The 13,503-nt window shown below is 48.0% G+C and overlaps 1 protein-coding gene across 1 annotated transcript in view; it reads left to right on the top strand.

Moving 5' to 3' along the window:
* The first annotated feature begins 3,588 nt into the window (after positions 1-3,588).
* Positions 3,589-13,503, top strand: part of FRAS1 (Fraser extracellular matrix complex subunit 1) — a 94,800-nt gene continuing 84,885 nt past the window's right edge. The window contains exons 1-2 of the mRNA XM_027889196.1: positions 3,589-3,676; positions 5,920-5,951. Of these exons, the coding sequence (XP_027744997.1) occupies positions 3,589-3,676; positions 5,920-5,951 (120 nt within the window). The remainder of the gene's footprint in view (positions 3,677-5,919; positions 5,952-13,503) is intronic.

The following is a 13,503-nucleotide window of genomic DNA, read 5'->3' as shown; positions in this document are numbered from 1 at the left end:
CTGGTAACTAATGGTTGTGTGCTGGCAAGTGTAGTCCATGACCAGGGGTAGTGACTCAATCAGCCTGCACAGAAGGCTTGATTACTTCTGACAAGTTTTATCTGGATGTTTTTTCTAGTGAAAAGAAAATTAGTCATGTTGCATAAGCTCCTCATCTGCAGCCTGTCTCTCTTCATTAGCTCACGTACAGCATCCTCAGCAAGTACCTCCCTGCTCCTGCCACCTTTGTCCCGCTTGGAATTTGTGCTGAGGAAACATGAAGCCACAGGGATGTGCTTCGGGACCTGGCTCTTGGTGCATCCCAAGGGGATCAAGTAGCGGGTGATTTTAGCAACAGGTAGGACACTGGTTTACAGGAAGGCTGTTTCACCCCGAAAATCACGTTTTGTGCCTCCGTGTAAGCCAGGAGTGTCTTTATTACTAAGGAATTACATACATAAGGGATATTATGAGGCATTACAGTAGATCTGTGCTGTTTGTGACCCAAAAGGAACAATGTGAAGGTAAGTTATGTGTTAGTGTAGAGAAGCAAACCTTGTGATATCATCTGCATGGGTTTCTTGCTCTCTTCTCTGTTCTCTTGGCTTATTTCCAAGGCTTTAATATCCGCTGTGGAGAAAGACCTGCCCTTTTTGGTGGATTTAAAAAAAGTGATGCTTAAGCATAAATATGCAGGTGAGCTTAAATCGGAAGCTCTCAGACTGCTGAGTGTGCTCTCAAAGAATAAAAGTGGGGAATAACCAACTCCCTGCAGAGATCTTCACTTGGAAAATTCGAATACTGTGGGAATACTGTAAATCTGGCCCTCTAGAAACTCCCGCCTTCCCAAATTGCCAGGTACTGGGGGACATTGTTTGGGTCACTGGCAGAGCTGGACAGGGCTGTGGCACTTGGAAGCTTTTTGGTGGGATCAGTGATGGGATAGCAGGTCTTTTCCTGAGCCTTGTGCTACCAAGGTAGACAGTGACTTAGGGACTTGGAACCATCGTTGGACCGGAATTCAGAAGTTCAAAGTAACTTAAGTGTAATTAAGTACGTTAGGTGTAAAAATGACTTAGAGAAGTAACTTTCTGTAGCTTAGCAGCCTCAAGGAAATTAGTGCCTGTTTATATCAGGTAAAACTTGGAAAAGTATTTAACTGTCAGGGATTCTGAAGTGGGGAGTTCACAGAAAAATCAGTCCACTTGTCTTGTTTTTTTTTTTAATGGTCCCAGAAAACAACTGGCTTGATGCTACTACGTCTGAGGCTACTTGTAGCTGACAAGTTCCTGATGAAGGTCTCAAACTTCTTTGCAATGTCCAACCCACAGATTTCTGAGTATGGACCACCCGGGATAAATTCTAAGCTTTCAGGCTTACAACATTGTCATATCTCTCTGAAGAGCCTGAAACTTATTCTGTAATTTTATTTGCTGTTAACCTGTAAATAGACTCAAAACAGAAACAATGCTTCTTTGTTAAATGGGAGTAAGGGGGAAAAAAAAGGATGTGAAGGACAAAACTTTACCAAACTTTGAATTTCTGAAAATTCAAAGCCTTTTGCACCAAGTGCAAAACTTGAGAAAGGTTTTAAGTGAGTGTTTTATTTTCCAGAAGGAAAAGCTCTTCTTTCGTGTTGCGGAATGGCTAAATTTGCAAAATGATGTAAATTATGAATCTTGAGTTCTTCTGACTTTAACAGCTTCTTTGGAGCAGTGTTAATATTAAATGGAAGTTACTTTTTCAGCAATCCAGATGATTTAAGACCCATGACAATAGAGAAATACCTTTTCTCTCCAGTTGATAGAAAAATCTACTTTTTGGGGTCGGGTGAGGCCAGAAGGTTGTGAATTCTGACCACCAACATAAATGATTGAAAGATGGATTTTACACATTAAGAAGATAATGCACCCTCTCTGTACTTGGCTTTTACTATTTCCACCTGTTGTCCCTTGCTGGTGCTCCTTTGAGTTTGGTCAAGCTGTCCTGAGTTTCACTTGAGGAATCAGAAGGGAATAAGGGCCTGTGCGTTTCTTCCTTGCATCGTTTCTGCTGGATCTGAAAGGAAACACTTGTTTGCATAGTGCTGGTGTGTGCAGAGGTCGTTGTTATGTCTCCCTGCTCCTATTTTTATAAAAAACAACCTCCTGCTAATAGCTAATGAAGAACTCATCATGCAAATCGCTGCTTGGATCTTGGGGCCGTGCCAGGCTGCACATTCTGCATCTCACATTTGTTGCTGGAATTCCAGCACGGTGATTAAAGGCATGCAATCCTGAAAAAAAAAAAAAAAAAAAAAGAGAGAGAGAGAAAATCTGACCTTCAGCTTGGAGTTCAAGATGGTAGTGTTCATTAGGAAGTGAATCAAAACTGAACAGATGGAACTACCATGAGGAATTATTATCGAATTGAGCTGCCATCGTTGCATTTAATCAGGAGATGAAGGCAGCAGCAGCCCAGCTCTGTACAACTGACTGCTGTGTGGGAATTGGGATACTGCTATGAAACAGGAACACTGAAATTAGCTGGGAAAAAAAAAAGAATTCACTCATGGGCTGGTAAAACTAAATTCACTTTTTTAGTTCTATTCAGTTTGAGGCTTTGGCTTGTAGCAGTTTAATGGCTGTGACTTCTGATGCGGAGCTGGTTTTCTTTATCCTTAGACTTAAAGGAGCCCAGTTCACATTTGGAAAAGTTGGCTCCAGTATCTTCTGTTAGGTGTTCAGTGCTGGAGGGGTAAGACAGGGAGTTTTTCATGAGTGATGTGGCACTGTGTGTGTGTTGAGGTGCTTAAAGCAAGGAAACGCTGTAAGGGGAACAGTTTAGCTTGGCCTTGGGTAGTTTTTCTTAGTTTGAGTGCTTGATTTGTGACTTCTAGTGTTGGAGTCTTCATCTAATGTGTGGATTTGCTCTAAAAAGGCAGAGCAAAGGAGGTGACATGGCAGGAAGAAACGGAAAAAGCAGTGACAAGAACACTGTCCTTTTCCCTAAACAGACCCTGTGCCTTTGTACTTCTCGTTACAATAATCCGGACACAGCTACTGAACAGCCTCAAACCCATGGGGAGAGGGTGACCTTCCCCAGCCATCGATGTGTCAGCCAGGGTAAAGGCAGTGGGGTCAGATCCAACCCAAACACGCTTGCTTTGCCTAATCCCGGTGCTGCTGCGGCTGGGACAGGTTGTGGGATCGCTGAGGGCCGCTTCATCCCCAGGTAGCTACCGAAGAGACGAAGGATCAGAAAAAGGAGGAGGAGTATGGAGAGAGGCTCCCTGGATCCCCCTGCGCAAGGTGAGGGGGAGGAGAAGGAGGAGAGGCTCCCGCGGCGCCCCTGCCCAAGGTGTCGAGGAGGAGGAGGAGCAGGAGGAGGAGAAGCTCCCCCGGTGCCGGGAGGAGGAGGAGGAAGGAGGAGAAGCTCCCCCGGTGCCGGGAGGAGGAAGGAGGGCGCAGCGGTGCCCGGGGCGGGGCGGGGGGCGGGCGGGCTGCGGCGCGGAGCTGCCGCTTTGTCTGCGGGCAAAGTTTGGCGGCGGGGCGGGGGCTGAGGCGCTGCCCCGGCACCTGCCGAGGGGCCGGCGGGCAGAGCCCGCTGCGCCGCTGCCGCCGCGGGGCCATGGGCGCCCCGAGCGCCGCCTGGGCCACGCTGAGCCTCCTCGCCGCTGCGCTGGCCGCCGCCGCCGCCTCCTCCTTCTTCCCCTCAGGTGAGTCGTAGCGCCGGGCGCGTCCCCGTCCCGCGGGATTGTCCCTGAGGAGAGAGCGACCCAGCTCCGAGCCCGCCGTTTCCCGCGGGGTTCGGGTGGGCTTTTCCCGCCTCCCTCCATCCCCGGCCCGGGCGGGGGTCCGCCTCCGCCCCCCGCCATTTTGGCGGCCTCTCCTGAAGCGAGGTGAGGGGCACCGGGGCGAGGCGGTGTCCGTGCCCGACCCTTCCCGCGGCTCTTTCCCGCCGGAGGGGTGTCCGGGAGCGGCTGTGGAGCGCCGGGGATGGAGGAGCGTGTCCCGCCTCGGGCGTCGCGGGGCTGTCCCTCACGCTGGGCGGGAAGGCAGCCCAGGACATCAGGGAGCTCCTACCCAGGTGAGGGGGGCTTGTTACCCCAGAAAGCCGCTTGTGAGGGCTTTAGTTGTCCGAACCCACAGAGAACGCCCCGTGCCCGTGCGTGAGGGGCCACGAAGCCGGCCCGCAGCCCTCACACGCCCCGCGGGTGTTGGTGTCCGTGGGGAGGGCTCGGGAATGCTGTGGTGGGAGCTGGGCATTGCCTGGGAAGCGTGAGGGGAGATGGGGGGAGCAGGCACCAAGCCGTCCGCCTTGCCGTGTTTTAGGAGGATTCATTGGAGCCGGATTCAGTTGAATTCGGGTGAATGCAACTTGCTGTGTGTGGGTGTCGCTGTGAGAGTGCCCGCGGGGGGACACACCAGGCGTCGGTGCGTTCGCGGTGTTCTGGACAGACCCGTGGCAAGGGCAAGGTTAGGCGATGCTGCCGCTCGAAAGCTGCTTCAGTGTGTGCAAGGCAGAACCGTCATTCGCGGGAAACGTTTTCATCTGTGCTTTGCAACAGGTGTAAATCGCCCTGGGGACCCGGGGTTGCATGGAAAATGAGGGCACTGTAACAGAGTTGCTCGATGTGTGTGTGTGGTGTCCTCGGCTCGCTCGCAGTTGGGAATAAAATACAAAGATGTTTAAGGATATTTGAAGTCCTGCAAAGTTGGGTTAAATCTTAGTATCCCACCCTGGTAACTTGTGAGGGAGGGAAATATGTCTCTGCCCTCTTTGGAGAAGGACTAGACTGTGAGTTTGCTTTCTAGTCCTGTGTGGTCCTTATTCCGTGCTGTGGCCCCGGAGGGGATGAGCACACTGGTACTTTTAGGAACTGTAGCTGTGAGTGAGCTAAAAAAAAAGGCAGCCAGCCCATGAGGGGTCAAACGTGAGTTCTGCTAGTTTTGACTAACTGGTATTAAGTTTTTTGTGGCTTTTTGTCTCCACGTGCCTTCCAACAATATGTGACCTTGTGTTTTGCACTGGATTTTGAGGTGCAGCTGCAAGATGAATCTTGAAATTATCCTCTCTTACCAAAAGGAAAGCTATCTGCTGAATTTGAGAGGGACATGATTGGGCTTTTGTGGTTTATCTTGGCAAGGGAAAATAATTCCCGACGGTGCCACCGTAGCCTCTCGCAGCTGGGCTGAAGATGGGCTCAAAGAGGAGCTTTAGATTCGAGGCAGTGTTAGCTCCCAGGTTTTTCTGTACAGATTTGTCTAATATGCATTTCTTGGGAAACAGCACTCTTTGACAAGGAAATTCTTACTTCTCCAGGGGGTCCCTCAAGGCAGCCTTTCCCGCCTTTTCTTTCCTTTTCATCTCCCGAGTTTCTTGGGTTGCTTTTGGTTACACATTCCTGTCACGTTTTCAGGAGGCAGATCTGTGTAGTTGTTCAAGAACAACTGCTTTCCCAGAAAATCAATGGAAGAGCTGTCATTCAACTTATTCCTGGTTTTATTTCCTACCCTTTTATGTGATTATTGAAGTAGAATATGCAAAGTGTGCTTGGATGGGCGCCTGTCTCTCTCCCTGGCTTGGAGAACCTTTCTCTCAGCCAGCAGTGAGGACGAGGAAGGCTGAGGCAGGAGGAGCCCTGTGAGCTGTCCTGTTGTCCCTGGAGGAGTGATTTAGGAGTGGGAATTCAGGCTGGCTCTTCTCACCATTATTTTGGCAGCCTCCCCTCTTGTGTCTGCCTTGTCTGTGCCTCTCTTGAGCCCAACTAGAGCAGAGTTGCTGTTGCTTACCCAGGGGTTGCCCAGCTGGCCCAAATCGGCATTTTCCTTGTGGCTGGCGAGTGCTTGGCCAGAGGTGGCTGCTCAGCTCTGCTGGTGCTGTGCCAGAGCAGGTTCTCTGGGGAATGTGCTGCTGTCACTCGCTTCTAACCTGTTTTATTTTCCTTTGGTCCCTCAGGTGCCTGTGTCTACCACGGCGTCTTGTTTGAGGTAGGTGAAAGCTCTCATGTGTTTTGCTGGGGAAGGGTTTGAGAAGGTGCTGTTGAACGTGAGTCTAGTCCTTGATTTTTGTCACCATTGCAACTGGGGTGCAGGTCACAGCTCTGCCAGTCTGCTGGAAAACAGCAGGGGAGTAAATACTGCCTGTGTTTATCCGGGGCTCCTTTGGCCAGCAGTGAAAAGATGTGATGTAGGATATTTCCAGGTTCTTGGAAACCATATGAGTGACCAATACCCAGTCCTAGGCGCGATGGAGATGATGCTTTGTAAAATGTAGTGCCAGGATATGTGTTTCTTTCCCTAAATTAATGACAGCAGCTCAATACCTTTTCCTCTCAGTTGGTCATGGTGAGTCCTGTGTACCCCATCTCTCCTTTATAAACCCAACATATTTCCTTTTCTAGTGTGTCTCTCTTTGCGTGTACATAACCCATGAACAACTTTGTACAAGAATCACAGTTTTGAAGTATTTATGAACAGCGTTTTGCTCCGTAACACTTGTCTGTCTTGCTCTGGTACTCTGGGCTAAGAGGAAACTGCTGAGCAGCTTTGTGTCTCTGGAATGCTTCTGGACCTGCCTCCAGTCCCACAGCAGGCTGGCTCGGGGATTTGTTAGCACAGGCAGGGAGGCAGCAGCTGTCTGGGGTTGTATTTCTCTTGGAGCAGCGCTGGCTGTGTGCTCTGCATGTGTGACAGCCAGCCCCTGGGCACTGTGGAAACAACTGGCAGCAGGTGGTTCCTTTACCCTTCCAGTGTGGACTGGGGGGGCTTGGAAGTTGTCCTGCTCCAAGAGGGGAATTGCTGGGGGTGAGGAAGATGAAGCAGGCTGAATGTGTTTGCTCCCCCTAATGATGTACTGTGGAGGGTCTTGACAGCCACTGGACTGTTTAAAGATTCCAGCTGGAGTGAACTGGATGGCAGGACTCTTCCTGCTGAGCGTTGCTGCTCTCCAGGGCAGCATCAGAGCAGAAGGGTTGGCAAGTGAGGGGTTCACAACCCTCATTACCAAAGATGTTTGTTCCCTTTTGTGTTTTCCTGGTATTCTGATATTTTAGGGTTTTTTTTTTTTCCTCTGCTCTTTCTTTCACTGCTGCTGTGTGTTTGAAACACTGCTGTGTGTGTCTGTAGCATCATTTGTACATAAGGACTGAGGTTATGTTCTAGGCAAGATCATTCCTGTTTGAAAAAACTTGCTCCCAGTATCCTTGAGTTGGTGTTTATCACTGTATTGAGTGAGATTGTTGTGTGTTTGTTAATAAATGGCTGTAGTAGTTGTCGTTGGCTGCCCGGGAGGGCTGCTCTGCAGTGCACCTGGGGGCAGACACAAAGATGATGCAGGACACACATTAGGAAGGAATCCTTCCCTGTGAGGGTGGGCAGGCCCTGGCACAGGTTTGCCCAGAGAAGCTGTGGCTGCCCCAGCCCTGGAAGTGTCCAAGGCCAGGCTGCACGGGGCTTGGAGCAAACTGGGCTAGTGGAAAGTGTCCCTGCCCATGGCAGGGAGTGGGACTGGATGATCTTTAAGGTCCCTTCCAAGCCAGGCCATGCTGTGTTTCTGCTGGGTTTGTGTGGGAATGCCGTTTGCCGCAGAGGTCTCTGAAGTCACTTGGAAAATCCTTGGTGCATAAATCAGACATTTAAGTGTAGTGGTGCAGGCACTGCAGAGTTGCTCAAATTGTTAACGCTGCAAAAGTTCTGCGTCTTGCTTGACTGACGGGGCTCCCTGTGCACCCAGGGTCAGCTTGTGTTCGTGGCTTTCCTCTGAGGAAAAACACCTCTCTGAGCGTGATTTCCACTCCTGTGGAGGTGGTTGGTGCTCCTCCCTCTGGCTTGCACCTTTGCGGGAGTTTTCAGGTCCACACAACCAGCACAGCAGCTTCCTTTACTTAGCAAGGAAGAAAATACAGGGTGTTTTTTCTTAGCTGGAGGGCACGTTTGTGCCACTCCGAAAGCCAGGGTGTGTGGGAGGTGTTGATCGAATCCACCGCTGGCTTGTGCCAGGAAGAGTTTCCAGCCCTGGGAGAAGGGGAGGGGAACACAGGGCTGTGAATTAAGGTGGCTTCAATGGCAAGTGGGACTTGATAAATGACCTCATGGCTGGTAGGCACTTCAAAAAGTCCAGCTGAGCAACCTCCAGCACATTTTCATTTTGTCCTTTAAAAACACGGATGTTGCCTGTTGCACCAGCTGCTGGTAATGCACGCAAGGATAAATTTCTGCACTGACAGATTCTTTTGGAAGTTTCCTGAGACACAAATATGGTGCTTTTTTTAACACTATAAAGCACTAAAGAAGCTACTCTGAAAGGAAATATTTTTAATCTTGGAATTGGAATGAAAATTATGAGCAGAATAAAAAGCCCTAACTTAATCCACGAAGAGTGAGGCACTTGCTTGCTCGGCTTCAGAGCTGTTTTTTAAGTCATTTGGCTTATTTAGCTCATATCAGTGACAATAAACCAGTTGGAAGTATCCGATGTGACCGACTGCACATCCTTGTTCGTTCAAGTATCCCTTTAAATCTGATCAATTCAGTAACATCTTGTGGTTACCTGTGTACATTTAGTTGTCAGAAGTCTAAAGAAAGCCTGATTTGATGCTTTTTAAATCAAATTTCCATTTCCATCTGTAGCTTGTGCTGGACAGAAATGAGAGGGGAAAAGTAATAAATAAAAAATGATGGGTTTTTTCCCCCCCATTTTTAAATCTCCCACTCCAGATAGCTTCTACTCTGAATAAATTCAGTGACTACCTAAAATAAATGTTAGCAGGTGCAGAGCACTTCTGGATAGGGAACATTTCAAATTAGCAGTGGAAAATGAGCTTCATTTCAATTTCTTTAGAAGGAATAACAAGTTACTACTGGAAAATGAGATCAGAAGTGAAGATTTCCGTTGAAAGGTTTTCTTGTTAACTCCTACAATGGTCAAGATGCTTTTGTTTTTAAATAATGTGATTTAAATGCCAACTGTTTAGCCTGGGGCTGCATCCTCGTGATGTACATGAATGCTGTGCAGTTAAGGTTTATTAATATAATAATGAGCTGCTTCTCATGCAGCAAATCTCTTCTGCTCGTGGGTTTCAGAAAGCCGGGATCAGCCGAGGATCAAAAATAAAAGTGCTTTTTGAATCAAGGGTGTGCTGCATATGTGTTCTTGTCTTTGTTTTGCTTGAAAACAGCGATGTGAAATGTAGAGGAATGGGGGTAGGCTCTTTATTTCATGGGACCAGGTGAAAGAAGCTTAGATGCAAGATAACGATTTTTCTCCCACGGGTGAAGTGAATTCTTGTGCCTTGATCAGTAAAGAGTTGGTTTTAATATGAAATAATCTTTCTTTTTTATCTTGGTGGTCCTGAATGTCACTTTGTGGTCTGGGAAAACAATCCCTCATGCTGTAAGGACCCAGAGCACAGTGTAGCTGGGAGTTGGTATGTTCTGGAATTAGCACACATTTCTTCGCAGCAGCTTGGCCCCGGTGAACACCAGTGACACACAGTGAAAACTGGGAGATTAATTATGGTGTGTATCACAGTAGACAGGGCTCGATGTAGTCCCTGCCCCTGTGGAAGGGCTCTTCCTTGCCGCATTTTCCATGAGCAAACAGCAGTGCACACAAGCTGTGAGAGATGCATTGATGCAGCACCGGCTTTGCCTGTCTGGGAGCACCAAGTGGCACCGGCCGGGCACACTCCTGGTTTCTCCTGGTGCTGCTCCCTGCGAATAGCTGTGTCCCTTTCCATGAGGTGTCCAAGGAGGGACGAGGCAGATTATCCTGCAGCTGTGCCTTAACTTACTCTGGTACGACTGAAGCACAAAGCCAGTGTGTCTCTGCCTACCCTGAGGGGCTTTCTCTGCCCTGCTCACCCAGCGTCCTGCAAATACACTGAATTTATCGTCCACTTCCCTCTTCTTCAACCCTCGGGTGTATATGTGGTGTCTGTGGATTCTCACAGCACGCTCACTGGTCAGAAGTTGTTCTTTCTCCCTCCTTTTTGTGGGTCTCACATTCCAGCAACCCAGGGCCCAGCAGTACAGTCATGGTCCTCCTCAGTTGTCTGCGTGTGTTTAAGAACAGCATTTGGCCCCAGAATCCACGGGATGCTCTTCCTAAGCAGTCACACATAGCCTTTTTGGCAAAAAGAGATTCTGAAACAGCTCCTCTGAGCTTTGGATAGCCCAAAAGATACATGGAAAAACTGATAAAACTCCAAGAGACAACTCTGGGGGTGGTGGGGATTTTTGAGCTTTAATTGGAGACTCAGTGCTGTCCACAAGGACTTTTCCTTGGAGCTGGGAGTGTCTGCTGGCTGTAGTGTTCTGCTCCAGGGGTCTTCCCTCTCTGTCCTCCGTCCTGGCTGGTGAAAGGCTCGTGCTTTAATCTTCCCTGTGTCATGGGAGGTGATCTGGCATCGGCTTTATTTGGAGATCAGGGTCTTTACAAGGGCTGCCCTGTTCCACATTTTCCGTTCCAGTGAGTTCCCGGATGGTGGCTGCTCAGCCACGAGCGCTGACTTAAGTAGATGATTAACATTTAATACCACAGTTAGAGGAGCTGTGTGCCAGAGCCTTGGCAGGAGACGTTGGGTTCCTCATGGGTTCATTCACCAGGACAACAGTTTCACAATCATACAGCGTTTAGAAATTTCACAAGTCATTGTGCCTTCCGTCTTCCAGGGTGCATTTGAAGAGCTTTGTTAGGAAATAATACCTTGTAATTATTTTACTTTTTCTATGTAAATCCCCATCGTGCAAAATGCCTTTTCCCTTTGCTTGGTCACCTCCTCATTCCTTCCCTTTCCTCAACCCTTTCAAAGCCTTGATCAGGATTCCCATTTGCGTTTTCTCCTTAGAGGAAGGGCTGTGATGTCTGACGAACTGATAAGAGAGATGATAGAAATCAGGTTTTGCCAGTGGAAGAGGCTAGAATGCACTTCCAGTCCCTGTGAGACAGCAGGCTCTTTACACACGCATTTCTTCTGGTTATATGGGTACAAGATGGTAGTGTTACTGATGTCTCCTAGTGGAGAATCCGAGTTGTTTGTGACTGATTGGATCCAACAGGTAAAACCAGAAATGATGTGAAGAAAGGGGAAACAGATAACCGAGGAAAGGGGGTTCCCAGCTCTTGTTGGCATTGACTGGAAAGTGGGCACTTTGCCCTGTACTAGTGCTGGCACATTTGCCAGGCCAGGATGTGTCTGAGACCTTGCTCTCCATCCTCAGAACATCTCGGGTGGAGAAATTCCGAGGAACTGAATGTCTACTCAGGCTTTTGAACTAGATTATTAGTGTTTTAATCCCTCATAAACCTTAAGCACAATTGGACTGTGTCTGGACAGTGGTCCCATGTGGAATTTCTTATCTTCCGGGTTGGTTTCGCTGCATTTGTTTCCCCCTTTTTTTTCTTCCCCTTAAATAACTCCTGTCCCCGTAAGAAATGCCATTACAGTTAAACTAATTGATTCAGGGTTGTCCAGGAGAAATCATTCCCTGAGCCTTCACTGCAAACATTGGCTCTCCAGTCGGTGCCGTTGTAACCGCTGAATTCGCAAGGAGCCCGAGTTATTCCTTTCAGGAAGACAAAAATCCCAAATCTGAAGCTCTTCCAGATGGGAGCATTGATTTTCTGTCAGCACTCGGACCTGTCAGCCTTGGCAGTGGCTGTCAAGAGCCGTGTGGTGCTCAGAAGTTCCTGGTGCCGGGGTGCCAGTATTTCTGCCAGGCATCTCGAACAGCTCCTGTGGGGAATGCAGGCACCACACTTCCACGGGGAGACTGCTGTAGTTCTCCTGGTGCTGTGGTTTACTGTTGAGCCGTGGATTAAGGAGCCCTGTTAGGGTAAAGTACTGATAAATCCTGAGCACGATTCCTTCCCGGATTAATTTGAATAATTTCAAGCCAGATGTTTCATTCTTAAAAAAAAAAAAAAAAAAAAAAAAGTTTCCCAGCCTGCTTTATGTGTTTTATGGAGATCGAAACGAAACTGCTTGCAGGCTGAGAACTGGGAGATGTTAATGTAAGTGTAATAAATTTTCGGGGCCGTGGACAGGAGCTGAAAGTCGGGGTCTTGCAGTGAGATGGCAAAGATAAGGAACTTGGGGTGGAGACGGAGTTGTCATTACTGACACGCCGAGAGCCAGTGCTGAGTTAGTGGGTGCAGTAAATCCTTTCATCCACTGAGCCTGGAAAAGTGGTTTCAGGGGAAAACATGAGCAAACTTGCTAGTGATTTCTTTCCCACTTTTTTTTTTTTTTTTTTCAGTTTTATAGATTCTTCTATATGTGCAAAAAGCCTGGTTTCCTGTTGTGCCTGAGGAATTAGTTTACTGTTGAATTTTCCGTATTTCAGAGTAAGAGCGACTTGGTACATCTTAATTCCAAGGGATGATTTTTACTGTTGTTGTTTTGAGAATCAGAATTCTAAGTGTTCCGTAGGTTTGGTTTTAAATAGGAAACACTTAAAAAATTACATCTACTCCTTTCTATCTCAATTTCCCAGTGAAAATGTGGGATCACCATGCTTATGGAAGGGGAATCTAAAAGTGCCTCAATCCACCATTATGTGGAAACCTTCCAAAGTAAAAATGATTGATGTGCTTCCATGAAGTGACGTAAGGAATAATTCTTAAGTCTCTTTTCCATGTATTTGCCTCAGTACTTTGATTCTTCCCAGCAGAGTTAATTAAGATAACACCGATCCCACCATTTCGTGCACAGGCTTAACAACCCAGTGTATGTCCTGCTTTGCAACTGTGCAGCACAGGGTTTCTCTTGGGCACAGGGTCCTTTCCAGGCAGTTTCAGTGCTGGAGTTACCTCGGATCCATCCATCTCCTCCGACCTCATTTTGTGGGGGAAGATCTAAGCTCACAAGATATAAGAGTGTCAGTTCTCCTTCTTGCTTCAGGCAGAGAAATATCTGTGAGATCAGAGGCAAGCCTCTTGAAATCCCTGGGAGAAGGCGTCATCCATGATATTTTGCATCCTAGGAGTGGGCTGTGCAGTTGTGATGCTTTTCCTCGTCCTTTTATCCACTTGGCAATTCTGCCTCATAAAATCTGGCTGTGGGTACCTGCTGTGTCCTGCTGCACGTACCTGTCCAGGCTGTTGGGAGCACTGATTTGTGATGTGAAACCCTCTACTCACAATTTTTTTAATTACTAACATGGTGCTGATTTCCCTAATAAAAATAGGAACTGTCAGTCTCAAAAATAAACTGGGAGTGGTGCTTTCTAAGCAGAATGTTTCTGCTGGGCTTTCACTGCTTACCAGCAAGGTACCAGCAAGCAGTGCTTGATGCTTTTGAGCCCGTGGCTTTGTTGAGAATGTGCAGGATTAAAATCTAGCACAGGGGACCGCAGCTGTTTGTTAATTTACCATCATTTCCCTCCTTTTAGTCTCGCATGGGAACGTGGATTTTGTTCTGCAGGTACCAGCCGGGGGGGCTGATCCGATCTTCAAGGTCATATCTTTTCCTCAGCGCCCTGTTTACACAGATGCCTTCGTTGGGCTCTGCAAATAGCTGCTAAATCCACATGTTGGGGC

The sequence above is a fragment of the Empidonax traillii genome, unplaced genomic scaffold, assembly GCF_003031625.1.
Source record: "Empidonax traillii isolate 1590-97213 ecotype Southwest subspecies unplaced genomic scaffold, ASM303162v1 scaffold255:size705445, whole genome shotgun sequence".
In the NCBI taxonomy this organism is placed as follows: Eukaryota; Metazoa; Chordata; class Aves; order Passeriformes; family Tyrannidae; genus Empidonax; species Empidonax traillii.
Note: the sequence above shows the minus strand (reverse complement) of the source record. Positions and strands in the feature narration are given on the sequence as shown.